The following is a 27,181-nucleotide window of genomic DNA, read 5'->3' as shown; positions in this document are numbered from 1 at the left end:
TATTTGAAACAGCATAGTGGATCTTTGAGTGGAAAGGACAGTGATTCTTTAAATTAGTTTACATATCAGAATGTATTAAGGACTTAGAATACAACTGTAATTAGCCAAACTCAATCCCATGCCAGCTTAGGAAATTGGGAAAAAAATAAGCACACCATGTTTGGGAATAAAGAAAAATCAAAAGAGTAGTGGTCGTTTTTAAAATGGGTCCTTTATTAAAAGTTTTGGTCAATTTGTCTCTTTATGATAAATCTTGATAGCTTAAAGATAAGGTCTTTCCATCCTTTTCTTCATCGAATCTACAGAGTACTTTTGGAGGAATTTTTCCTGTCATTCCCTTTCAATTTTTTATTCAGTCTGGATTTTTTTTACTGAGTCTGAAATTCTTTTAATGCAGTCCAAATTATTATTTTCTCTGTAGCTATTATTCTTTTCATATTAAAAAAAATCATTGTCTTCAAACAGTCATGAATCCAAGCTGCCATTTTTTTCTAATAGCTTTCATTGTTTTCACTTTCATATTCAACTCTAGGGCTCATCCAGAATTGATGTTTATGTGTTTCATGGGCATGGGGATCAAGATTCAAATATTTTATCGTATTAGTAACCAATGCGTCCACCACATGCTATTGGGGAAAAAAATACTTTCCTCATTGAACTCTAATGAAATGTTTGCAATAAATCAAATGACTGTTTATGAGTGGGATATCTTTCTGGACTGTTTTATTTTATATGTTTCCTCCTGAGCCCTATTTATCGGAACAGATATCACACTATATTAAATACTGTACAGGGTCTTATTACCCAGCCTTGTTCAACAATTTTGAGATGTCCTTGTTTCTCTTGATCCTTTAATTTTCCATATAATGTCTGAAGTCACCTTTTTTCTTTGTACCTTTTATTCTTTTTCTTTCATAGTCTCCATTTTAATGAATCTATTATTTTATATTATACCATTTTCCCTCAATTAAATTCTTTGTTATACAACTTTTTACTGTTCTTCTAGTATTTTCTCTAGATTATCGTATTAATCTCTCAATTATTAAATCGAATGTACATTATTATTTTACCAGTTATCATACATTGTTAGATCTTCAAACCTTTTCATTTCACTTACCTTCTACCTTTTCATTATTTTTCCTGTATGCTTTTAAACCCCAATGAGATACGACTATTATTTTTTGTATAGTCAATATCCCTTTATAATTAAGCATAACTTTACCATTCTTTTGCTCTTCATCTTTTCCTGCGTTTGTTTCTATCTGCAGTTAATTTCTATACGTCTCGGGAATTCTCTATATTTCTACTGTAGGTCTGCTTGTTTTTGATTAATTTGTATTCAATGTTAAATATTAACCTTACTCTTAAGAACTTTTTTGCTGGAATAAATTCTAGGATAACCTTTTAAAAATGACTTTTGTCCTCTAAAAGTATTATTCCGTTGTCTTCTGGCTTTCCTCGTTTCTGCTGACAACTTAAGCTATCAGTCTTACTGCTGTTCTTTGAAGGGAACATCTTCGTTTTCTTCTTGATACTTTGAAGGTTTTATTTTGGTTTGCATCAGTCTTTAAAACTATATTTAGGGGTGATTTTTCTTTGCTTTTATCATGCTCAAATAAAATAGGACTTACTGAGTCTATGTCATCAATTTTGAAAAAGCTTTGCTCTTCTTTTCAGAGATTTTTAAGTTTAGCTCCTTGGCTACTCTGTGCAACTTCAAAATTTGGCAGATGATTTTACAGGGAAAGAAGCTATGAATCTGATGCAACTTAAGTATTCATATTTTTATTCCAGGACTGCACAGCCACCAAAAGTTCTGCTTGTTTCTAGGCTCCCCAATAATAGCTTTCTCCCTGGACCAAGCATGGATATTTGACTTCTTTCTTTGCCCCAAAACAGTGCTTGTATATCACTGGCGAAGTCTCTTTATAGGACTTTCAACCCGGAATCTGTGTGTTCCCTGGAGCTCCACCCCACTGTGCGTTATTTTCTTTTTTTGTTACAAGAATACAAAAAGTTTTGCTCTGTTTGTCAGCGGTTTGGCTCTTTGACCTTTTGTTTTCACAAATCCAGACTGCCATGGCTGTCACAAATCTTTATACTATACTAATTGGAAAAATGAAAATGAGATACCTACACCCACCCTTTCTCTTTATGGAGCCTTTTAAGCATATTCTTCCCATACTACAAACAATGTATTTTAATGTGAGATCTCCACCTGATCTGTTGAATTCATTTCATATTAGTGCAATGCTTATTGACCATTTTCTATTTTCCAGATATTCTTCTAAGAGCTTGAGATGCATTAGTAAACAAAATGGATATGAATTTTATATTGTTATCAGAGGAGACTAATAATGGTAGGGCAAGTAATGGATTAGGAAGAATGTTAGAAAGTGATAAATGCTTAAGCAAAAATATAGAGCAAACTAAGAAGTGTCATTTGGAAATCCTATGCTTTAATAATTGAGAAAGTTGCAAATTTGTATAAACTTGTCAGGAGAAGCCTCAGTGAGACGTGGCTTCTCAGCAAAGCCTCAGCAGAGACTTGAAGTAGATAAGACAATGAGCCATGTTGAAGAACACCCCAGGAAGGGGCAACAGCTAGTGCAAATACCCTGAGACAAAAGTTTGCCTGTTGTGTTTAAAAAACAGGAGGACAGTGTGACAGTAAGGTGAGTGAGGAGAGGTCTGAAGACTAGAATTTTTTGAGCAAAATTAAAACGGAATCCATGTACTCAGAGAATCTCTCCCTCGTGCGCTCTCTCTCTCTCTCTCTCTCTCCTCTCCCTACCTATCTATAATAAGTATAATAAAATAATATAATATATATTATAATATATATATTATATTATATATATATTATATAATATATTATAATATATATAATTATTATATTTTCCAATTATATTATATTTTCCAATTACATTATATAATATATATTATATATATAATATAATAAAAAATACCTTTTCAAAATAAAATCTAGGAAACAAATTTTCCATTAAATACTTTTCTTTATTTTACAGAGCTTTCTTACCTCATAATTTTAGGGTTTATGGTTATAATGGCACAGGAAGTATGAAACCTCTTGAACAACAGTTTCAGGTATGATTTTTATTGTCTGTTTTACCTTTGTTATGTGAGTTTCTGTGACTGTTTTACTTAGGGTACACATGTCGCTAGACATGTGTACAGGCTGGAGTTTTGTTTTGTTTTGCATGAATGTAACCATTTCCTTTTGATGATGTGTCTTGAATTAGCTTTGTGACACAGATGATTAACCAAACCACAAATGATAGTGATGCATTTAAGCCATTATTTCAGGATGATGCACATGTATATGTTTATGTATCTGTGGCAAAAGGGTTGAATATGGAGTGAAATACTTAAAATGAAAAAACATGACTTAAATCAGGAAAGCTAAAGCTAGGAAGAAAAGGAAAATCCAAAGACTTGTCTGAAGTATGTTCAGGGACCAAATAAATACACATTAAATTTCATGCACATTTAGAAATATATTAAATTTTCATCTACTTGGAATACTTGGAGCTTCATTTAAGAAAGTTTGCCATTTGTTGTAAATATAATAGAGAAGTGTGCCTAGAATTCCAAGGAATACCCATGCCTGAAAAGCTGTTTTGCTTTTTACATTTGCCCTGCCTTACCAATTCCTGTATTTTTTTTTTTTTTTTAGCAGTATGTGGGCCTTTCACTGTTGTGGCCTCTCCTGTTGCGGAGCACAGGCTCCGGACGCGCAGGCTCAGCGGCCATGGCTCACGGGCCCAGCCGCTCCGCGGCATGTGGGATCCTCCCGGACCGGGGCACGAACCCGTGTCCCCTGCATCGGCAGGCGGACTCTCAACCACTGCGCCACCAGGGAAGCCCACCAATTCCTGTATTTTTTTAAATTTGCATTCCTGATTTCTACGTAGCAAATTAACCACTACTTTGAAATTAAAGCATTTTTATAGAGACTAAGCTCTTAACAGGATAAATAATAGGTATGGTGAGTTCTTTAAATTTTGCCTAACGGAGTGGTCAAATACATGTGAATCATCTATGGAGTTCTCTATACAAATATATAAATAATGCATACTTTCAAAAAGTTTTATGATATATACACACGTACATATATACATAATATTATAGACATACTTATGTATATACACACAATATATATGTGTATGGCATTTTTGTGTGTGTGAGTGTGGTGAAAAAGAGAGGGAGAGAAACAGTTAAAACAATGAGACGAGATGCACGGGGCCGCAATATCCCGCACCTGCATTTTATGTAATTCTGCTATACCTAACCCCTAACTCTACTTCCTACCTCCCAGGAGGTAATCGTGAGAGACAGATGTATGATTCAAAAGAAAAAGCAAAGATGTTTTATTTATAACCTCGATGTAATCAGTTATTGAATGCTGGCCTCAAATGCCATGTGGGTAAATTATGTTTGCCAAAGCTGCAAGCCTATCTTCAGTGTAGGAAAAACCAGGAAAGTTTATTAAATTAGGTTAGAAGCATATAAATCTATTTTTCATTTTCAAATGATTTTCATCCCTAAAAGTTATGTTATCTTGCTAACTAAAGAAAGATGTATCTACACGAAAATAAAGCAACCAGTTAGACACAGAAAGGTTTGTTCCTAGTATCTGCAGTTTACTTTATGGTCTCTCCAGGACAGAGAGATACTCATAATGATTAAAAAGTAAAATTACCAGATAGCATAACAATCCAAAATGTGTATGCACATAAAAATAGACTTCAAATTATAAGAGGCAGAAATTGACAGAAATGAAAAAAGAAATAGGTAAATTATTATTATTATTGAAGATTTAAACATTTCTCTTTTGATTGATAGATGATAGATAATTTGATAATTTGAAATTTGATAATTTCTCTTTTGATAATTGATAGATGAAGTAGAAAGAAACTCAGCAAATATGTTGATGCCTTGAGCAGAACTATCAACTTGATCTCATCCACATTTGTAGGCGACCACACACAACAGGAACATTCTTACTGTTACTGAGTTTATACACATTCTTTTTTGAGTGCTAATAGAAGAATGAACAAGATATAATAAAGGAAAATAGTGCGAAAGATAAAAATGATAAAAATAAGAAAAAAACCGGAGAAAGAAATTATATAATAATAATACACTTTTGATTCCTCCATCTCAAAATTTTATCCTATGCTGACCTAAAACTGATTTATGTATTAATTTCCAACTTTTCCAATCAACTTATGTATAAGGTTGATATAATTTACTGATGGTTCTGAAGAATTAAATACATTATCAATCTGGATCATACAAACCACATTTGGAAGGAAGTGGATGAAATGTGGTGGAAAGGAAGAGGTATTTTACCTTGATTATGTAAAGTATGATTTATACAGATGAACCTGTATATGGGACCACAGTGAAAAAGGACAAATATGATAAGTCAATGAAATATTTTAAAAATATAAGATACTGTTTTAGTCTGTGTCTAGATACCACGCAGTAATTTACACATGGAAAGTTTAATGTAAAGAATTATTAATTGTGGGCTTCCCTGGTGGCGCAGTGGTTGAGAATCCGCCTGCCGATGCAGGGGACACGGGTTCGTGCCCCGGTCCGGGAAGATCCCACGTGCCGCGGAGCAACTAAGCCCGTGAGCCATGGCCGCTGGGCCTGCGCGTCCGGAGCCTGTGCTCCGCGACGGGAGAGGCCACAGCAGTGAGAGGCCCGCGTACCGCAAAAAAAAAAAAAAAAAAAAAGAAAAAGAATTATTAATTGTAACAAGGAGTAGAGTAAAAAACTAAGAAGTAAAGAGAACTCTAAAGATGATAAGAATATCAGATACAAGAAGCAGCCAGCAACCCTAGGACTGGGATAAAGAAGACAGTTTCCTTGCCCCAGAGTTGAGATTGTTAAAAGTGGCAGGACCATGGATCTTCAAATAGGACAAGTCACTGTGGTGCTGTAGCAAGAGATCTTGCTATCAAATTTCTCTGTAGAACCCTCTGGAAATCTGTCCTCTGGGAAGCCAGGAAAGCTGTTCATAAGATGTCTCACCAAAGCCACTTTGCTACGGAAGGAGAGGGGCCTAGATGATGGGAGGATACTACTGGCTGATGGGTGCTAGAAACCACCATGCACCAAAGGATCTGGGTACTAGAGAATCTCCAAGCGATGAGGGATCCTGGCTTTGCAAAAAGCTGTACCCTCTGCAGGAGCCTACCAAGCTAGCATACTGGAACCAAATAGCAAAGCTGTCTTCCCATGCTCTCCAGTACCCTTTACTAGCAAAGGCTTCAGTGCCACCTGGCAAAGGAAAAAATGATTAAGAGGCTCATATTCATTTGCACAAAGCAGTCAAAAGGTTAATTTGAAGCCGAGTAGAAATACATCAATAATTGACAGAGCCTACAATTTTGACTACTTAGTTTCTGTATGCACTCTTTTTTTTTTTTTTAAATTTATTTATTTATTTATTTATTTATGGCTGCGTTGAGTCTTCGTTGCTGCACGCGGGCTTTCTCTAGTTGCGGAGAGCGGGGGCTACTCTTCGTTGCGGTGTGCGGGCTTCTCATTGCAGTGGCTTCTCTTGTTGTGGAGCACGGGCTCTAGGCGCACGGGCTTCAGTAGTTGTGGCACGTCGGCTCGGTGGTTGTGGCTCACGGGCTCTAGAGCGCAGGCTCAGTAGCTGTAGCGCACGGGCTTAGCTGTTCTGCGGCATGTGGGATCTTCCCAGACCAGGGCTCGAACCCGCGTTCCCTGCACTGGCAGGCGGATTCTTAACCACTGCGCCACCAGGGAAGTCCCTGTATGCACTCTTTTATACACATTTGAACTCTGGAAAAACAACAAAATCACCCTACATTTCTATTTAGCAAGATTCAGCCAACCTTTTCCCAAGTAAGGAAATTCTCATTCTTCCCTCAAAATGATGAGACACACAGTCACGAGTCACTGTGTCCATTGCTAGCTATATTAAGTTCTCCACAAATTTAGTCACAGTCCAACTGAATACTATGTTAACATGAGGTTAAATTAACTTGTAAAGTTAACCTCCAACCACTTGCATGTCAACTAATAACAGGAAGAGGGAAAAAGAAGAAAATGGTTAGCACATACAAATAAAGATACATATGCATATGACAAGCCAAGAGAAAAATATTTAAAGCTACTATGGCCTTCATTTCTGTATTAAGTCATGATTGCTATGTATGACTTCTTTTTCCCACTACCTGCTCCCCCCCATTTCCATTGCTAAGCTTGTTACGGATACTTACCTAGCAGAATAGCACAAATCTTCACTCCCAAAGGGTTTGCATCCTTAATCATATTTTATTTTGGTTACTATTATACTCAGGTGGGTTCAAGACGCAGCACTACTTTAAGTAACAAATTTCCCTATTGTGTTCAGAGTCAGTCACTCCAGCCACTGGGTTAGCCTGTTTGTGCAGTGGCAAAAGGAGCTCAGAATATCCAGTTGGAAGTTTATCTTCCAAATTAGTGGAATTTTTATTGTGTCCCCAGGTGAACAAATTCCCCATTGGGGGCTAGAAGCTAAAAGTTACTGGGACAGAAAGCAAAATGCTACAAAATGGTTATTAGGTATAATGGTGGGAAGAGACACTCCCATTTCAACACCTTACTTCCTGGACCCATGTACTGTGGTTCTCAGAAAACCATGCCACATAATGGTCTTGATTCAGACATAACCCCAGCCTTTCAGAGTCATGTCTCCCAACTACTATGGTAAATGAGTATTCAGTAACCTGGTCTACCTTTCAGTTAGGCCAGCTGCTTCCAAATGACAGAGTATATGGTTAAGACATGTACATAAACCAATTGCTGCCCTTAATTTGCTGAGAAATAAGTTTCTGTATCAGACACAACACTGTGCAGAAGCCATGGCAGTGGATAAAGCATTCTGTGAGTCCACAAGGTCTGGTGCTAGAAGAAGCACCATGGACAGGGAAAGTATTTTTTTGTTTTTCAGGGAATTTAATCCATTTACCTACATCATCTAATGTTGGCATACAATTATTCTTAGCATTCCCTTAATAATCCTTCTATAAGGATGGTAATAATATCCCACTTTTATTTCTGACTTTAGTAATTTGATTCTTTTCTTTCCATAGTCAATCTAGCTAAATAAGGATTTGTCAATTTTGTTTATCTTTTCGCAGAGCCAGCTTCTAGTTTCATTGATTTATTCTATTATCTGTTCTTATTAATTTCACTCTAATCTTTATTATTCCCTTTCTTCTGCTTAATTTAGGTTTAATATGGTCTTCTTTTTCCTGTGTTATAGGTGGTTGGATAGGATATTACTTTGAGATCTTTCCTCTTTATTAATACATGCTTTTATATATATAAATTTATCGAAAGCACTACGTTAGCTGAATCCCATACATTTTAGTATGGTGTGTCTTCATTTTCAGTTTCCCTTAAATATCTTCTGGTTTCATATTTGATTTATTCTTTAATCCATAGGTTATTTAGGGATATGATATTTAATTTCCACATCTGTGAGTTTCTCCAAATGTTTTGTTAATTATTTCATAAAAAATGCCTTTATTATCAGAAAACATACTTTTATTACTTCTATACTTTTAAACTGAGGCTTTTTTAATGGATTAGCATATGGTCTATCCTGGAAAATATTTTGTGTACACGTTAAGAAGAATGCATATCTTGTTCTCTGGTGGAGCATTTTACAGATGTCTGCTAGGTTTACTTAGTTTACGATTTTTTTTTCAAGTCTTATATTTCCTTGCTGACCTTCTGCCTAGTTGTTCCACCGATCGTTGAAAGTGACAGAGAAGAAGAAAAGAGGTCTTCAGCTATAAGTGTTGAGTTCTCTATTTCTCCCTTAGTATCTACCTATTTTTTTATGCACTATGGTGCTTTGATATTTGGTACTTATGTTTACAAGTGTTATATCTCCTGATGAATTAAACCTTTCATTAGTATAAAATACTGTTCTTTATTTCTAGTAACAATTTTTTCTTTCAAAGTCGACTTTGTCTGATATATAGTCAATCCAGTTTGCTTGTGGTTGCTATTTACATGATAATCTTTTTTCATTCCTTTGAGTCTGTGTCTTTGAACTTGAAGCATGTTGTCTTTCAGCAGTTTATAGTAGTCTTTTCACATTGTCTGACAATCTGCCTTTTATTGGATTGTTTAATTCAATCACATTTAATGCTATTATTGATATAGTTGTATTTGCATCTGCTTTTTACTTTTTGTTTTGTATGTGTCTCATGTGTTTCTGTTCCTCCTTTTTCTCTTTTTAGTGGCTTTTTCCCTGTTAGGTGGATATATTTTACTGAAGAATTTAAATTTCCTTAATGATTTTTCAATTTTTTTTTTTTTTTTTTTTTGCGGTACGCGGGCCTCTCACTGCTGTGGCCTCTCCCGTTGCGGAGCACAGGCTCCGGACGCGCAGGCTCAGTGGCCGTGGCTCACGGGCCCAGCCGCTCCGCGGCACGTGGGATCTTCCCGGACCGGGGCACGAACCCGTGTGCCCTGCATCGGCAGGCGGATTCTCAACCACTGCGCCACCAGGGAAGCCCTTTTCAATATTTTTGAGTTATATTTTTAGTGATTCCCCTACGGCTTACCTTACGCATTTTAACTTATCAGATGCAGATTTAGATTTATATTACCTTAATTCCAGTGATATATAGAAACATTGCTCCTATAAAACTCTACTTCCCTCACACTTATGGTATTATTGTTGTACATATTACATCTATTAATGTTACAAACCCAACAGTACATTATTATAATTACTTTACTGTCTGCAGTCATTTCCTTAACCCAGTACCACCTCCTATATGCTGTTATTGGCAAATATATTTCCTGGCCCCAATAATATGCCCTATTAATATTATTTTACTCAATTGATTTTTAAATCAGTTAAGAGAAAAAAAGGGGGAAATACGCATTTATATTATGTTTTTAAATTATGTAATAACCTGTATGAGCTTTCTTTGGATGTTTATGTGGATTTGAATCACTATCTGAGATCGCTTACTTTCAACCTGAAGAATTTCCTTAAGTATTACTTGTAAGGCAGGGCAATTAACAACAAATTCTCAAAGTTTTCATTTATATGGAAATGTCTTTAGTTTGATTTTGTTTCTCATTTTTCTTACTGAATTTTTCATATTTTCTTGTATGGCTATTTATTTATTTTCTCTTAGGACTGTTTGTCCTTATGTCCACTTCTGGGGGATTTAAATTGTCATGTACTTATTTTCATCAGTTTCACTAGGGATCAGATCTATAGAGTTCCTCATTATGTCACACCAAAAGTTAACTCTCCATATCTTTAATCTTGAAGAATAATTTTGCTTAATATATAATTCTAAGTGCCAGGGCTTTTTCTCTCTCTCAGCATTTTTTTTTCGTTCATTGTGTCCTGCCTCCTTACGCGTGTGTGTGTGTGTGTGTGTGTGTGTGTGTAAAGAAGTACCATTATTTACATCATTACTCCTATGAATGTTATGTGTTACTTTTCTCTGGTTTATTTCAAGATGTTCTCTTCAGTTTATTATATGATTGGTTCCTTAGGTCTTGTGGAAATAAATAAAAACCAAGCAAATGAGAATAAACAAAGGTTACTTATTCATAGCAAGGACGTCATCCACTGTCACTTGCATTTTGGCAGATACTCAAAGGCAGGCAGAAGAGTGGGAAAGCTTTATACTGGAAGGAAGGGAAGACCTCATGTGTGCTCTGATTGAAGGTTGTTGGTGGAGGTTGCTGTAGATGGGTTAACTATGTGATTGGAGTGTTTATTTGGCTTTTCTCTCCTTGGTTCTAAGGTGGAAGCAGGGACAAAAATTAGGGAAGCTGAAAGTTTTTATTTTACTTTTTATATATTTATTTATTTAAAATTTTATTTTATTTATTTATTTTTGGCTGTGTTGGGCTTTTGTTTCTGTGCGCAGGCTTTCTCTAGTTGTGTCGAGCTGGGGTTACTCTTCGTTGCGGTGCACAGGCTTCTCATTGAGGTGGCTTCTCTTGTTGTGGAGCATGGGCTCTAGGTGCGCGGGCTTCAGTAGTTGTGGCTCGCAGGGTCAGTAGTTGTGGCTCACGGGCTCTAGAGTGCAGGCTCAAGAGTTGTGGCACACGGGCTTAGTTGCTCCGCGACATGTAGGATCTTCCCGGACCAGGGATCAAACGGGTGTCCCCTGCATTGGCAGGCAGATTCTCAACCACTGCGCCACCAGGGAAGAACAAGCTGATAGTTTTTAATCAAATCCTTGTTATCAGGACTGATTGCTATATTAGCTTCCTGGATTGTTACTGGAGATAGCAGCATGACTTCCTACAGAGTCAGGTATTTATTGTCAGTAAAGAGGTTGGTTTCCTGCAGGTCAGAGTTCTACTTTTATATATGGTTTAGCCATTGCCCATTTGTTTATTCATTGTCTCAATCTATAAATGTGGTTTCTCACTAAATTGGGGGAAATTTTGGCCATGATTTTTTCAAGTACTTTTATACCTATTTTCTCTTTCCATTTTTCTGGGCCTCCAATTAAACATATTTTAGATAACATTGCCCCACAGGTTGCTGCAGCCATATTCCATTTTTAAAGCTTGTTTTCTCTCAGGTTTCTTTCAGATTCGATGGTTTCTATAGATCTGTATTCTAGGGGTTTTGTTTTGTGTTGGGTTTTTTTTGCCATCTTCAGTGTCAGTAAAACATATCCAGTGTATTTCATTTTAAATGTATTTCTTTGTTCTAGAATTTAGAGTTGACATTTTTGTAACATTTTATTTCTCTGCTGAATTTCCTAATTGCTTCCCTTATTATGCCCCAAATTTCCTTTATGTTCTTCATAATGTTTGTTTTGTTTTGTTTTGTTTTGTTTTTGCGGTATGCGGGCCTCTCACTGTTGTGGCCTCTCCTGTTGCAGGGCACAGGCTCTGGACACGCAGGCTCAGTGGCCATAGCTCTCGGGTCCAGCCACTCTGCAGCATGTGGGATCCTCCCAGACTGGGGCACGAACCCATGTCTCCTGCATCGGCAGGCAGACTCTCAACCACTGTGCCACCAGGGAAGGCCCATCATGTTGTTAATATCTGTTTTAAATCCATTTATTTACTAATTCCAAAATCTGGTGTGTTTTTTTTGGTTTTTTTTTGGTATGCGGGCCTCTCACTGTTGTGGCCTCTCCCGTTGCAGAGCACAGGCTCCAGACGTGCAGGCCCAGCGGCCATGGCTCACGGGCCCAGCCGCTCCGTGGCATGTGGGATCCTCCCGGACCAGGGCATGAACCCGTGTCTCCTGCATCGGCAGGCGGACTCTCAACCACTGCGCCACCAGGGAAGCCCTCTGGTGTTATTCTGAAATCAGTTTCTTTCTGGTTTTTCTTTTGACTATGGGCCACATTTTTCTTTTATTCATATATCTAATATTTTAAATCATATACTGGTGATATTCCATGATACACTGGAGAGCTTGTGATTCTTTTCTCTAAAGAGTTCTCAGGGTCAGTAAGATTGTGTTTTTGTTGGAACATTTGCTACTTTGGGCTGCCCTGCCAAGGGGAGGTCCTCAGGTGAAAACCAGTGTAACACAAAACTCAGTAAATGCAGTTTTCCTCTTTCTGTTGTTGATTCCCTTCTCTCACCTTTTCTTGCCTGCCTTTGTTGTTGGAGTTTAAAAAATTTTTGAGAGTCTACATTTGTCATTGATGAGAAGGCTAATGCAATGCAAGCTACTCTGCCATTATACTAAAGTAATCTTGAAAAGAAAAAAATATCTTTGGGGTTTATTTATTTTTACATCTACCTTGAAAAATTAAGTCAGAAGAGTTTGAAGAAACAAGTTTTTGATGATTTTTACCTTGATCCTAATGATTGGGTTGTCATGTTTCATTTATAACAGAAAATATCATGGAAGTGTACTTATTCTTTGGGACATGTAGGGACAGTTTTGGAAAATTGAGCCAAATGTTCATCTAATGATGTTATAAATCCATTTTGGAAACAATTAGTGTTTGACACATACATATGTGTGTGTGTGTGTGTGTGTGTGTGTGTGTGTGTTTTAAGTATTTGAGAATAGTGCATTTAACATGAATTATTCTAATAGAAATATATGTGTTTATCTTTATTTTTCAGAACTTATGCTACTACCAAGGATATATTGAAGGTTATCCAAATTCTATGGTGATCGTTAGCACATGTACTGGACTCAGGTTGTTAAACATAATTTTATGGTTACAAAAAATGGAATTTTTAAGAAATAATTTTCAAATTTGAAAAATTATAATCAGAAGCTTTATTTTTAAATTAATTTTATTGAAGTATAGTTGATTTACAATGTTCTGTTAGTTTCTGCTGTACAGCAAAGTGAATCAGTTATACATATATACTCACTCTTTTTTAGATTCTATTCTATTTATATGCTATATAGGTCATTACAGAGTATTGAGTAGAGTTCCCTGTGCTATGTGGTACGTTCTTATTAGTTATCTATTTTATATATAGTAGTGTGTATATGTCAATCCCAATCTCCCAATTCATCCCACCCCACCTTCCCCCCTTGGTAACCACAAGTTTGTTTTCTACATCTGTGACTCTGTTTATGTTTTGTAAATAGGTTCATTTGTACCATTTTTTAAATATTCCACATATAAGTGATATCATATGATATTTATCTTTCTCTGTCTGACTTACTTCACTCAGTATGACAATCTTTAGGTCCATCGATTATGCTAAAAATGGCATTATTTCATTCTGTATTTATGGCTGAGTAATGTTCCATTGTATATATGTACCACATCTTCTTTATCCATTTCTCTGTTGATGGTTATTTAGGTTGCTTCCATGTCCTGGCTATTGTAAAAAGTGCTGCAGTGAACTTTGGGGTACATGTATCTTTTTGAATTATGCTTATCTGCAGATATATACCCAGGAGTAGGATTGCTGGATCATATAGTAGCTCTATTTTTAGTTTTTTAAGGAACCTCCATACTGTTCTCCATAGTGGCAGCACCAATTTACATTCCCACCAACAATGTAGGAGGGTTCCCTTTTCTCCACACCCTCTCCAGTATTTATTGCTTGTAGATTTTTTGATGATGGCCATTCTGACCAGTGTGAAGTGATACCCCATTGTAGTTTTGATTTGCATTTCTCTAATAATTGGTGATGTGAAGCATCTTTTCATGTGCCTCTTGGCCATCTGTATGTCTTCTTTGGAGGAATGTATATTTAGATCTTCCACCCATTTTTTGATTGGGTTGTTTCATTTTTTTGATATGGAGCTGTACATATATACAAACAGCTGTTTGTATATTTTGGAGATTAATCCCTTGTTGGTTGCTTCATTTGCAAATATTTTCTCCCATTCTGTGGATGATCTTTTTCTTTTGTTGATGGTTTCCTTTGCTGTGTAAAAGCCTTTGAGTTTAATTAGGTCTCTTTTGTTTATTTTTGTTTTTATTTTCATTACTCTAGGAGGTAGATCAAAAAAAGATCTTGCTTCGATTTATGTCAGAGTGTTCTGCCTATGTTTTCCTCTAAGAATTTTATAGTATACAGTCTTACATTTAGGTCTTTAATCCATTTTGAGTTTATTTTTGTGTATGGTGTTAGGGAGTGTTCTAATTTCATTCTTTTACATGTAGCGGTCCAGTTTTCCCAGCACCACTTATTGAAGAGACTGTCTTTTCTCCATTATATATTCTTTCCTCCTTTGTCATAGATTAGGTGACATTGGTGCGTAGGTTTATATCTGGACTTTCTAGCCTGTTCCATTGATCTATATTTGTGCTATTGTGCCAGTACTATACTGTCTTGATTACTGTAGCTTTGTAGTATTGTCTGAAATCAGGGAACCTGATTCCTCTAGTCCATTTTTCTTTCTCAAGATTGCTTTGGCTATTCAGGATCTCTTGTGTTTACATACAAATTGTGAATTTTCTTGTTCTAGTTCTGTGAAAAATGCCATTGGTAGTTTGATAGAGATTGCATTGAATCTGTAGATTGCTTTGGGTAATATAGTCATTTTCACAATATTGATTGTTCCAATCTAAGAACATGGTATATCTCTCCATCTGTTTGTGTCATCTTTGATTTCTTTCACCAGTATCTTATAGTTTTCTGAATACAGGTCTTTTGCCTCCTTAGGTAGGTTTATTGCTAGGTACTTTATTCTTTTTGATGTGATGGTAAATGGGATTGTTTCCTTAATTTCTCTTTCTGATCTTTCATTAGTAGTGTATAGGAATGCAACAGATCTGCACATTAATTTTGTATCCTGTGACTTTACCAAATTCATTGATGAGCCCAAGTAGTTTTCTGGTGGCATCTTTAGGATTTTCTATGTATAGTATCATGTCATCTGCAGACAGTTTAACTTCTTTTCCAATTTGTATTCCTTTTATTTCTTTTTCTTCTCTGATTGCCATGGCTAGGACTTCCAAAACTATGTTGAATGAAAGTGGAGAGAGTGGACATCCTTGTCTTGTTCCTGATCTTAGAGGAAATGCTTTCAGTTTTTCACTGTTGAAAATTATGTTTGCTGTGGGTTTGTCGTATATGGCCTTTATTATGATGAGGTAGGTTCCCTCTGTGTCCACTTTCTGGAGAGTTTTTGTCATATATGGGTGTTGAATTTTGTCAAAAGCCTTTTCTGCATCTATTGAGATGATCATATTGTTTTTATTCTTCAGTTTGTTAATGTGGTGTATCACACTGATTGGTTTACGTATGTTGAAGAATCCTTGCATCATTGGGATAAATCCCACTTGATCATGGTATATGATTCTTTTAATGTGTTGTTGGATTTGGTTAGCTAGTATTTTGTTGAGGATTTTTGCGTCTATGTTCATCAGTGATATTGACCTGTAATTTGTGTGTGTGTGTGTGTGTGTGTGTGTGTGTGTGATATCTTTGTCTGGTTTTGGTTTCAGGGTGATGGTGGCCTCATAGAATGAGCTTCTGAGTGTTCCTTCCTCTGCAATTTTTCGGAATGGTTTGAGAAGGATATGTGTTAGCTCTTCTCCAAATATTTGATAGAATTCGCCTGTGAAGCCATCTGCTCCTGGACTTTTGTTTGTTGGAAATTTTTAAATCACTTTCAATTTCAGTACTTGTGATTGGTCTGTTTATATTTTCTATTTCTTCCTGGTTCAGTCTTGGAGGGTTGTATCTTTGTAAGAATTTGTCCATTTCTTCTAGGCTGTTCATTTTATTGGCATATAATTGCTTGTAGTAGTCTCTTATGATCCTTTGTATTTCTATGGTGTCAGTTTCAACTTCTCTTTTTTATTTCTAGTTGTATTAATTTGAGTCCTCTCCCCTTTTTTTCTTCATGAGGCTGGCTAAAGTTTATCCATTTTATTTATCTTCTCAAAGAAGCAGGTTTTAGTTTCCTTGATCTTTGCTAAGTTTTAAAGTGAGGCATGGCTTATAGTGGGAAATTGTCATTGGAAAAGCACAACATGGAGACTCTTGTACTGTCTCCTACTCTTCTCCTGAATTAAGATTTTTTAGTGTATGTGTAGACCACAGAGTACTAATAGCTTGGTAAATACCAATAGCATTACTACTCTGTTCCACTCAGTAAATTTGTGGATACTCGGTAACTTTTTTCTTACTTTACCACATAAGGCTAAGAATGAAAATAATCTGCATACTATTAAAAAAACTGATTGTGTCATCTTATTGACTGTGAAAAATGAACTATTTTATTTATTCACTTAGTTTTTGGAATTTGTAGGGGCTTACTACAATTTGAAAATGTGAGTTATGGAATTGAGCCCTTGGAGCCTTCAATTGGTTTTGAACATGTGATTTATCAAGTAAACCATAAGAATACAGGTGCTTCTTTATATGCCGAGAAGCATATTGAGTCAAGAGAAAAGCCCTATAAAATACAAAGTGTAGAGGTAAGTGATCAATTGAGTAAGCTATATGGTTATTACTATGCAGCAATATAAACAATGTATTTTTTCTGATAAAAAATTATTCACATTAACATATGTATATGAGAGAGAGAAAGAGAGAGAGAGTGATACCAGAAACTTCATAACATATTGTAAGTCTTAAAACTAGTCATTCAGTTTTCCAGAACACCAAGATGGCATTTTGCGAAAGACATGACAAAGGCAATATTCTGAAAATGATTTCTATTTTCATATAGAAAACTGAATTTTCAATGTTGAATTTGTGAAGTAGTATATTACTTAAAATAATTAAATGATTCTTCAATTTTTATCTAAAGTTTGTGATTTTTTTTCAGCCACTTGCAGACTTCTCTCAGTATATAGAAATGCATGTTGTAGTTGAACAAAATTTAGTAAGTATACTTTCACTTATTTGTCTTATGTTAATTTATATTAGCAATGGGAGTTTATGAAAAGTGTTGGAACAAATTTTTAACACAGGACAATAAATGCTAATTTTTGCTTTATCTCTGCCTTAATGGATTGAAATGACTAGTATCAATAGTAAATTGGAAATCAAATCTCTATTAGTTTATTTTTAATGTTATATAATTAACATATTAAAACATCTGTTACCTATAAAATAGTTTCTTGGTAATTTTTATTCATCATTCCCATACCTATAATGTCTAATAACCTTTGATCTTTTTACTGTTTCCATAATTTTGCCTTTTTCAGAATATCATATAGTTGAAATGTACAGTATGTAGCTATTACAGATTGGCTTCTTTACAGATTGGCTTTCATTCTTTTGCATGTGTTGTACAGTTTTCCCTACATTATTTATTAAAGAGACTGTCCTTTCCCCATTTGTTGTAAACTAATTAACCCACGATAATGTGTTGGGTTTTTTTCCTGAACTCTCTATTCTGTTCCATTGATTTATGTGTCTGTTTTAATGACAACACCACCCACAGTGCTTTGTATCAGTAATATAGTTTGAAATCAGGGAACATGATGCATCTTTGTTCTTTCTCACATTTGCTTTGACTAGTCAGGGTCTTTGTAGTTCTATACAAATTTTAGGTCTGTCTGTTCTATTTCTGTGAAAAATGCCATTGACATTTTGATAAGGATTGCATTGAATCTGTATGTTGCTTTGGGTAGTGTGAACATTTTAATATTAACTATTCTAATTTATGAGCTTGGAATAACTTTCCACTCATTTGTGCCTTCTTCAGTTGCTTTCATCAATGTCTTTTAGTTTTCAGTGTAAAGACCTTATCTCCTTAGTTAAATTTTTCCTAGGTATTTTATTCTTTTGATGCAATTGTAAGTGGGATTGTTTTCTGAATTTCTCTTTCTGATAACCTGTTATTATAAAGAAATATAACAGATTTTTGCATATTGCTTTTTATCCTGTAATTTTGGTAAATTTTTCTTAGTTCCAACAGTTTTTCGGTGGAGTCTTTAAGGTTTTCTATATATGTCACTATATATATATAGTGACAGTTTTACTTCTTTTTTCCCAATTTGAATACCTTTTATTTCTTTTTGTTGCTTAATCTCTCTGGCCAGGACTTCCAAATACTATGCTAGATAAGAGTGGCGATAGTAGGTATCCTTCCCTTGTTCTCGGTCTTAGAGGGAAGGTTTTTTGTTTTGTTTTGTGTTTTAACATCTTTCTTAGCTTTGCACTGCCGAGCATGATGATGGCCGTGGCCTTTATTATGCTGAGACACATTCCCTCTGTATTAACTTTGTTGAGAGTTTTTATCCTGAAAGGAGGTTGAATTTTGTCAAATGCTTTTTCTGCATCTATTGAGATGATCATATGATTTTTTTATTCTTTATTTTGTTAATGTGGTGTGTATCACATTGACTGATTCACAGAAAGAGAACCATTCTTGCATCCCTGGAATAAATCCCACTTGATCATGATGTATGATCCTATTAGTGTGCTGTTGAATTCGCATTGCCAATATTCTCTTGAGGATTTTTCCACCTATATTCATGAGGAATATTGGCCTGTAATTTTCTTTTCTTGGGGTGTTTTTGTCTGGTTTAGATATTAGGATAATGCTGGCCTCATAAAATGTGTCTGGAAGGCTTTCTTCTTCTCTTATTTTCGCAAGAGTTTGTAGTGCCTTTTTGTATTTTTTTCATTTTTCACATGTTATGTCTATAATAATAAATGATATTTTAAAACTAATAAATTGGTAATTTAAATAATTTCTTGACTCATACTTTTAAATTTTAAACATAATAACCATCATTAAATATTAAGCAATGTATATTTAGATCTAAAAGGCAATTATCTTTTTCAGTATAACCATATGGGTTCTGATACAACTGTTGTCACTCAAAAAATTTTCCAGTTGATTGGATTGACCAATGCTGTAAGTGTTTGCTTTTGCATTTGTTTGTGTTACTTAAACAATTCTCAGACTTTTTTTATGACCCTGCCTGAATGCACATATTGTGTGAAAGAGGGCAAATATATAATAACCTTAGGTTTCAGTTTTCTAACTGTTTAATTGGAGTAATAATAATTGTAAATACCTAATTAGGGTTTTGTAAGCCTTAAACACTTGACATTGGGCTGGCTTAAGCACAAGCATATCAAAATGTTACTTATTACTTGTTTTATTAGTGATATTTATTACTTGCTAATAGAATTTATAAGATCCAATCCGGATTTACAGTTTACGTTTTTAATATTTACATCGGTATAGCATTTATTTTTGCAGATAAATTCCCAAATCTATTTAAACCATGTAGTTTGAACATATTTTCTCTATGTCTTCTATTTTAGATTTTTGATTCATTTAATATTACAATAATTCTATCTTCATTAGAGCTTTGGATAGATGAAAATAAAATTCTGGTAACTGGAGATGCCAATGAATTATTACACAGATTTTTAAAATGGAAACGATCTTATCTTGTTTTGCGTCCACATGATGTGGCATTTTTACTTGTGTAAGTATATCTTGGCATTACCAAATCTTATACATTAGAAAGCATATGTAATTTGACCTAATTTCTGACAGTTGACAGGCCCTTAGGGGAAAAAAATCTTGTGTCATTTTTTTATGTACAACATCCGGTGAATATTATTTTTCACAACACAGGTTTTATAGCAGAATTAATAATATCAATTACTCTATTTATTGGCTTATAGCTAAAACTCACTTCAATCTTATTAGCACGTTTTCTTACCTTGAGTATATAACATATCATTAAATGTGCCTAACTATACATAAAATATTAACAATATCTGTCTGAAAAAATATACCTGCATTCTATGAATATAGTAATATGGCCTTCTTTTAATGCTTTATTTCCACAAAATCAAAACAAAATAGTGATGAAATGGAAACACTATTGTACATTTCAATATCTCTGACATACTATATTCACAGTGAGCTGCACTTTTAAAAATATAAGCCTCCCTTTCTATTTAATAATCTCTGTTTTTCTCATCAATATTCAGAACCTATATGCATTATATATTACCATATTATGTAAAAATCATGTATGTAATTATAAAATTATAATCTCTTAAGTTAGTTTTTGTCCCACAAATACGCATGCTTTTGCATGGCTAGGGCAGGCTAATTCTATCTGATTAAGGGGAGACTTCAACACATAAGCTTACTCTGCCCATTTGTCAGCTTCATTGGCTTAGCTTTCTACTTTTAAGGAATTTTATTTATTTTTATTGTTTTTACATTATTGGAATTAGTATAATTTTTTTAATTACATAAAAAAATCTTCATTATTCTCTAAAAATCTGTATGATAATACACTTTTTATTATTTGTTTTTTAAATCTATTTGCAAAATAAGCAGACATGTTTAGTCCTTTCCTATGCTTTGTTATCCTAGTGTTAAAGTGGAAATATCTATGAATTTGTTATATAAGTATGCAAAACAAATAATATTAGGTAAATTTAATATTAATTGTTCTTAATTTTATAAAATTTTATGATTTTCTTCTTTTTTAAACTTAAGTTACAGAGAAAAACCAAATTATGTTGGTGCAACCTTTCAAGGGAGTCTGTGTGATAAATACTATGGAGGAGGTGTTGCTCTGGTATGGTATGGTTTAAGTGACTTGGCTAAGATGTATAGGTATGATACTATTTAGAGTAATATACAATTAACTATTTCTGTATTTTATTATGGCTAAGTATATTAAAATTTGCATAATGATTCTAGGGATCTTTGTTCCTGCTGCTGACAGAAATGTGTGAACTATAAGAAGTTTAACTTAACACATATAACACATATAACACATTTTACTTAATACATATAAAATTTTTACAATTTTCCCCTTGTGAGTTCAAATTATCCTCTTTTAGAAAGTTAAGGTAGTGATCTATTTTATAGTCATAAGATACTCATAAATTTTTAATGTACTCAATATTTAATAAGTAATTCTAATTTCAAGCTTAGATATTGAGCATTTTCTTCATTATGTAGTTGATTCAATTATGAAGCAAGTTAAAATAAAACTTTTGAAACTATTTATCAATTGCTGCAAAATGCTTCCTGGGACATAGGTGAAGAATAACAGGATCAAATGCACTAATTGGCATTTCTATCTTAGTAGAAAATCCTGGTGTGCTTAAAATTGGTATGTTTTTGCTCCTACTTCATAACACTTTGGTTATTCTGAAGTATAAAACTTGCATTTTTAAATTTTTTGTGTGTTTGTACAAAATACTCTGGAGATTGAGGAAGGCTATGCATAATACTCTCTTGTTTAAGTGCACAAGTTAAGTGAAGATATAAGAAGATGAGTCAATGAAATGGAGACAAATTTCAACTTTGAAATTCATAATTCATGAAAATATGGCTTATGTTTATGGGCAAATCATTATCTAGTCTCAAAAGCTAGAATTTGGCTAATTTACCTAGTCATATGCAACACTGAGAAATCTTAAGACATTCACATGGAGCAGGCTTAGCTACCAAGTGGAAGGAAATCTTGTTTACTGAAAAAGAGGGCAGTGGTCTCTGTACTGAAAGGAGCAATCAGAGAAGAACTCTTCTCATATTCTTCTTTCTTATTCTCCACACTTCACTGGGGTAATTATTGCCGAACCTTTCACTGGAAAAATGAGCAGTAGCTGATGTTCACAGGAATGTGATGTTGAAAAAAACAGGTGAAGCTCTGTCCTCTGATATTTAAACATCCACCACCCTCCCTATCTAATCACCCAGAGCTGTGGAATGAAATCTAGGAAACACATTCTTCTGAAGCTGCTTGTTCCTAAAGTTTATGGGTGAAACCACAACCCAAGTAGTTTTGGGGTGAGTAGAAGCAAGTAAATATAATCAGCAGGAGATTCTTGACATCTGCAGCTGTTTGCCCTTGGGTCGCCCACTTACCTGTCCTGACGCAAGTTCACTCACAGGGACAGACACAAATTAGTTCTTGGCATCACGAGTTTTATACATTACATACTACCAGACACATTATCTGTTGACCTCAATTCATGGACTATACAGATCATGGGTATTAAACTTCCTCAGAAAAAAGCACACTACACAACATTGACCACTTGAAGAAGAACTACGAGTAGTTGTAGGCCAGGAATTTCAAACAAAACAAGGTGTACAATATCATAGAAAATGACTAGTTAGAAACATTAGATATGAACAATATAATAATTATAATAAATTGCATGAAGGATATAATTGATGCATATGGAGATAAATTGTCTAATTAGGACCTCTCTCAGAAGGCATCAGAACAGTTAAAGGAAAGATAAAATTAAGAGACATGGATGATTAAAATCAAAAGAACAGTTCTAAAGAAAAAATGGAGATAATTTCACAGAATGACAGTCACAGAACACTGTCTGTCTACAGCCACTACCAGATCAACAAGGTGCCTACACGAGGAAATCACTCCTGGAGTCGCCCCCATGATCCCTGGCAGGAAGGGAGGAAAGTGGGTTGTCTGGTGAAAAGGACACATGGAAAGCCAAAAAAGAAGAGATAAAAATGCATACCAACAATAAAATGAAAATATCAAAGGAAAATTGTTATGTTTCTAAAAAGAAATAAATCATATAACAGTGAAGACGTTCAACAGTCAGAAAAGCCACACTGGATGCAAAAAGACTTTATGCTTAAAATATTGAGCTAAAAGTACTTTGAAGGCATGATTCATATCTTAAAAAAATTCATTCAAACAGAAGGGACAATAAAAATACTCTCAGGCACATAAGTCCTCAAAAGATTGCCAAACAAAAGACTAACATTGGGAACATATTTGTAGAAATTACTTATATTTATGAAAAGCCACAAGGATTATGAAAACCAAAGAGAATAAATGTTGCTGAATTTTATCATTACCTTAAAATGAAAATACCTGGGTTGGGGTGTGTGGCAAAGAAAGGTATGTCAATACTAAACCAGAACTCATATTCTATGATAGTGTAGAGATGGTTGAGGGAGAGATAAAAATGACATGAAAACATATTATAGAACTTGTCTTCTTAAGAAAACAGTAAAGATATTGGTATGTTTTAGAAAAAGTAAGGGTATGTGAAATGAATGTTGGTCTTAAGAACAAATAAGAAAACTATACCATATAATAGTCTAATGGAAGAAATGTAAAGACAGCCAAGGAAGAAGAAACTTAAAAACAATAATGTAAAATAAAATGAATAGAAAATAATCGAATGAAATGTTTTAAACATACCCTAATATAATGACAATCATGTGAATATAAATGAATTAAACTCACCAAGTAAGAGATAGAGTGATGGATTTTTTTTTAAATTTAAGTTCAAATACTAGTTCTTCACCAACAATACATTAATAGAGCAAAGTGAAGGTGAATATAAAATAATAAAATATATGTTGGTTAAATAAGAAGCAAGTAAACGTGAGAAAACGGAATTTAGAGTAAAATGCACTATAGATAGCAAACAGGTGTAAACTGTTTGTAGCTTTATATGTAGAAGTTTTGCAAATATTTTGTTTGATTTATTCCTAGGCATACCAGTAAATACTATACTGTTTGATGATATCAGTAAATACTATATTTTAAGTATAATTTATGAGTTTCTGTTATGTTGAAAAACAATTGAATGTTATACAGACTTGTATACAATAATATTTCTATATTTACTTCCAGTAGTTTTAGATTTAAATTTTTCCCTGTCCAACTTTGTCATATGTGAATAAAAACAATTTGATCCTTTTTTTCCAATATGTATGTATATCTTTTTTTTTTTAATTTTTTTTCCTCCTACTGAATTGCCTAGGATCCCAAGAACAATTCAAGTTGAACAATGTTTAACTGAATTCATAGTAGACATTTTTGTATCATTCCTGATCTCAAGGAAAAAACTCTCAATATTGTACTATTAGGTATTATGTTCATTCTGGTTTATCATAGACATTCTTTAAAGTAATAAGAAAGCTCAATTCTATTTCTAATTTTCTAAACTTTAAAAAATGTATTTTATTTTTTTATCCTGTCATTATTTTTGAAGGGGAATTAATTCCATTTAAAGTTATATGAATTTTTTTCTAAATGTCCCATGTTGGTAACAGAATTTTTTACTATAGTTATTGATATGCTCATATTGATTTTGTTCTTACTTTATTGAAATGTTTTCTCTTTCGTATAGAATTCAGTTTTCTTTTACTATATTGAAGAGACATCAGTGCATTCCTAATCAAAACCTCAGCAGGCTTTTTGGGGTAAAATTGACAAGCTTATACTAAAATCTTATAAATATAAAAAAAAGAAAATAGATAAAGCAGTTTGAAAATTGAGGAAAAGTTTAAGATATAAACTTTTTATAAAAGTATGGTAGTTAAGATATTGCAGTGTAGATAAATTGATTAGGCAATATATCTCAGGCAGAATAGTTAAGGAAATTAGTATCTAGTGAATTTTGCAGAAAATAAGCCTTTAAATCAGTGAGCCAATTATCCAACCTAAAATATGTGGAAAGATAGGAAACAACATTGTCCTAAAACATGTTGAACACAGGTAATAGTGAAGATAAAAGCAGAAATCAAAGAAAGACAGATGATCGGTAGGACAGAGATATTCAAAAAAGATATTAGGCCTTTAAAAAATTAAGAAGAAAAATATTTCTGGCAAAACTATTTTTATAAGACAGAGTAGTAATATATTAGTAAAATTACAAAAATAATGGAGAACTACTACAGATATAAATAACATTTAAGAGATAATAGAACAATTTATAACTTAAATAAATTTGAAAACAGACAAATAGTACATTGTTAATAGGAGCCCATAATTTACTAAAAGTTACACAAGAAGAACTAGAAATTCAGAATAACACCAAGCTATTAAAAATCTCACAAGGGGAAAAACAATGCTTTTAGGAACACATTCTACACAATTTTGAGGGAACCAATTATTTCAATCTTATATTTGCATTTCCCAATAAGAAGATACATTGGGATAATATGATAAAAATTGGTGGGATGTGGAGTAGGCTATTTTAGCTTGGGTGATCAGAGAAAAACTTCGAGGAGAAGGTTTTTAAGAAGAGGAATGAATGATGAGACAAAGGCAGTCATTGCAAGACCTAGGATATCAGAACCCATGAAAATGATCATTAAATTCAAGGCTTTCAGATGGAAATGAATATCAAGAACAAGATGGTTGTGAAAATATTGACTGTCAAAGTAAGCAACGGACTAATCCTATACAGCCTTATGGATCTTGGTAAACTGTTTTGGATTTTATCCTCTTTTTAATGAAAAGGCACTGGAAGCTTTGAAGCCAGAGAGAAATATTTCTCTGGTTACCTTATAGAAAAGTGATCGTAGAGGGGTGAGGATCCACAAAAAGGAGACTATATAGGAGACTATTGCAGATTAATGGTATTAACTGGTGTTTTAGTCTTGGATATGCGAGAAGTCGTTTTTATCTGGTATATATCATGAAAGCAGAACATATAGGGCTTGCTAACTTACTGGATACATGCCATGATTGGCATGGAAACATCAGCGATTATGCTCAAGATTATTCTTGAGAAGCTAGATAGAGGAAGGCAGGGCAGCTGGCTTCGCAGGCAGAGGGGAACGTAAGGGTGGAAGAAAGTTTCATTTTGAACCCGAACCTGTAAAGTTTGAGAGATGCTTGTGGTGGCTAATTGTATATGTCAACTTGGAGGGGGTTGATGAGATTAATATTTAAATCAGTGAAATCTGAGTCAAGCACATTGCCCTCCGTAATGTGGGTTGGCCTCATCTAATCAGTTGAAGGCCCGAATAGAACAAAAGTCCACCCTCTGCAAGCGAGAAGAAGTTCTTCAGGAGAATGCCTTCAGGCTTCACCTGTGCCATCGGCTAGCCTGTGTGTCCAGGCTGCCAGCCCACTCGGCAGGTTCAGACTTGCCCGCCTTCAGAATTGTGTGAGCCAGTTCCTTATAATAAGCCTCTTCGTGTATAATATTCCTTATCATATGTGTGCTATTGATTGTTTCTCTAGAGAAGCCTGATTAATACAATGGCTAATAATTCAACATAAATATATACTTAAATATTAAAAGATAGGTACAAGATAGAGTTGATGGTGATGAATAGAAGATAGATACACAGATAGACAGCTTTATGTCTCCTTTCTCCAGCACCACCTTGTCTTAATAACTACAGTTTTATGGTAAATCATCGAAAATGATAGTTTAAGCCCTACTACTTCCTCTTCAGACTGATTTAGCTTTTCTAGGTTTTCTGACTTTCTCTTTTAAAATCACCTTGTCAATTTCAACAAAAACTACTCGGACTTTGGTTTTGAATTGAATCTTTAGGTCAATTTGACATCTTAACAATACTGATTATCCATGAAATTGATAAACATGTGCTTTTTATTGCTTCATATAACGCTTCATATAATGTAAGCAATAAAAAGAAGTACTGTTATACTCACCATTGATCTCAAAAACTGTATGTTGGGCAAAAGAAGCCACAAACAAAAGAATCTTTACTTCGTGATGCCATTTTTCTGAAGATAAAGTGTAGGAAAGATAAACCATATTGTTAAACATCAGAATAGCAGTTAAATTTTGTGGAGAGATAATTCCTGAAAACTTGCTGGAGAGAACTTCCTGAGTGATAAAAATATTTAGTATCTTATTCACTGTAGTGGGTGTGTAGGTATGTGTCACATGCACACATACATGCACTTCACAAATTGTGTATATATGTATGCACAAATAATATGTATAAATAAATTATGAATGTGTATATGTG

General features: G+C 34.2%; 1 protein-coding gene across 2 annotated transcripts in view; it reads left to right on the top strand.

Moving 5' to 3' along the window:
- Nucleotides 1-27,181, top strand: part of ADAM2 (ADAM metallopeptidase domain 2) — a 63,799-nt gene that overhangs the window by 8,365 nt on the left and 28,253 nt on the right. Inside the window, exons 5-11 of one of the 2 annotated variants that reach the window (XM_059049168.2) lie at nt 3,030-3,108; nt 13,147-13,223; nt 16,754-16,922; nt 17,276-17,332; nt 19,247-19,318; nt 19,735-19,901; nt 20,936-21,017. In XM_059049168.2, coding sequence (XP_058905151.1) covers nt 3,030-3,108; nt 13,147-13,223; nt 16,754-16,922; nt 17,276-17,332; nt 19,247-19,318; nt 19,735-19,901; nt 20,936-21,017 — 703 coding nt within the window. Of the gene's footprint in view, nt 1-3,029; nt 3,109-3,697; nt 4,005-13,146; nt 13,224-16,753; nt 16,923-17,275; nt 17,333-19,246; nt 19,319-19,734; nt 19,902-20,935; nt 21,018-27,181 lie in introns of those variants that run through there. The other variant, XM_067022797.1, reaches the window with a different exon arrangement.

The sequence above is a fragment of the Kogia breviceps genome, chromosome 20 (assembly GCF_026419965.1).
Source record: "Kogia breviceps isolate mKogBre1 chromosome 20, mKogBre1 haplotype 1, whole genome shotgun sequence".
NCBI classification, from domain to species: domain Eukaryota; kingdom Metazoa; phylum Chordata; class Mammalia; order Artiodactyla; family Physeteridae; genus Kogia; species Kogia breviceps.
The sequence above is the reverse complement of the archived record's forward strand: the minus strand, read 5'-3'. Positions and strand labels throughout refer to the sequence as shown.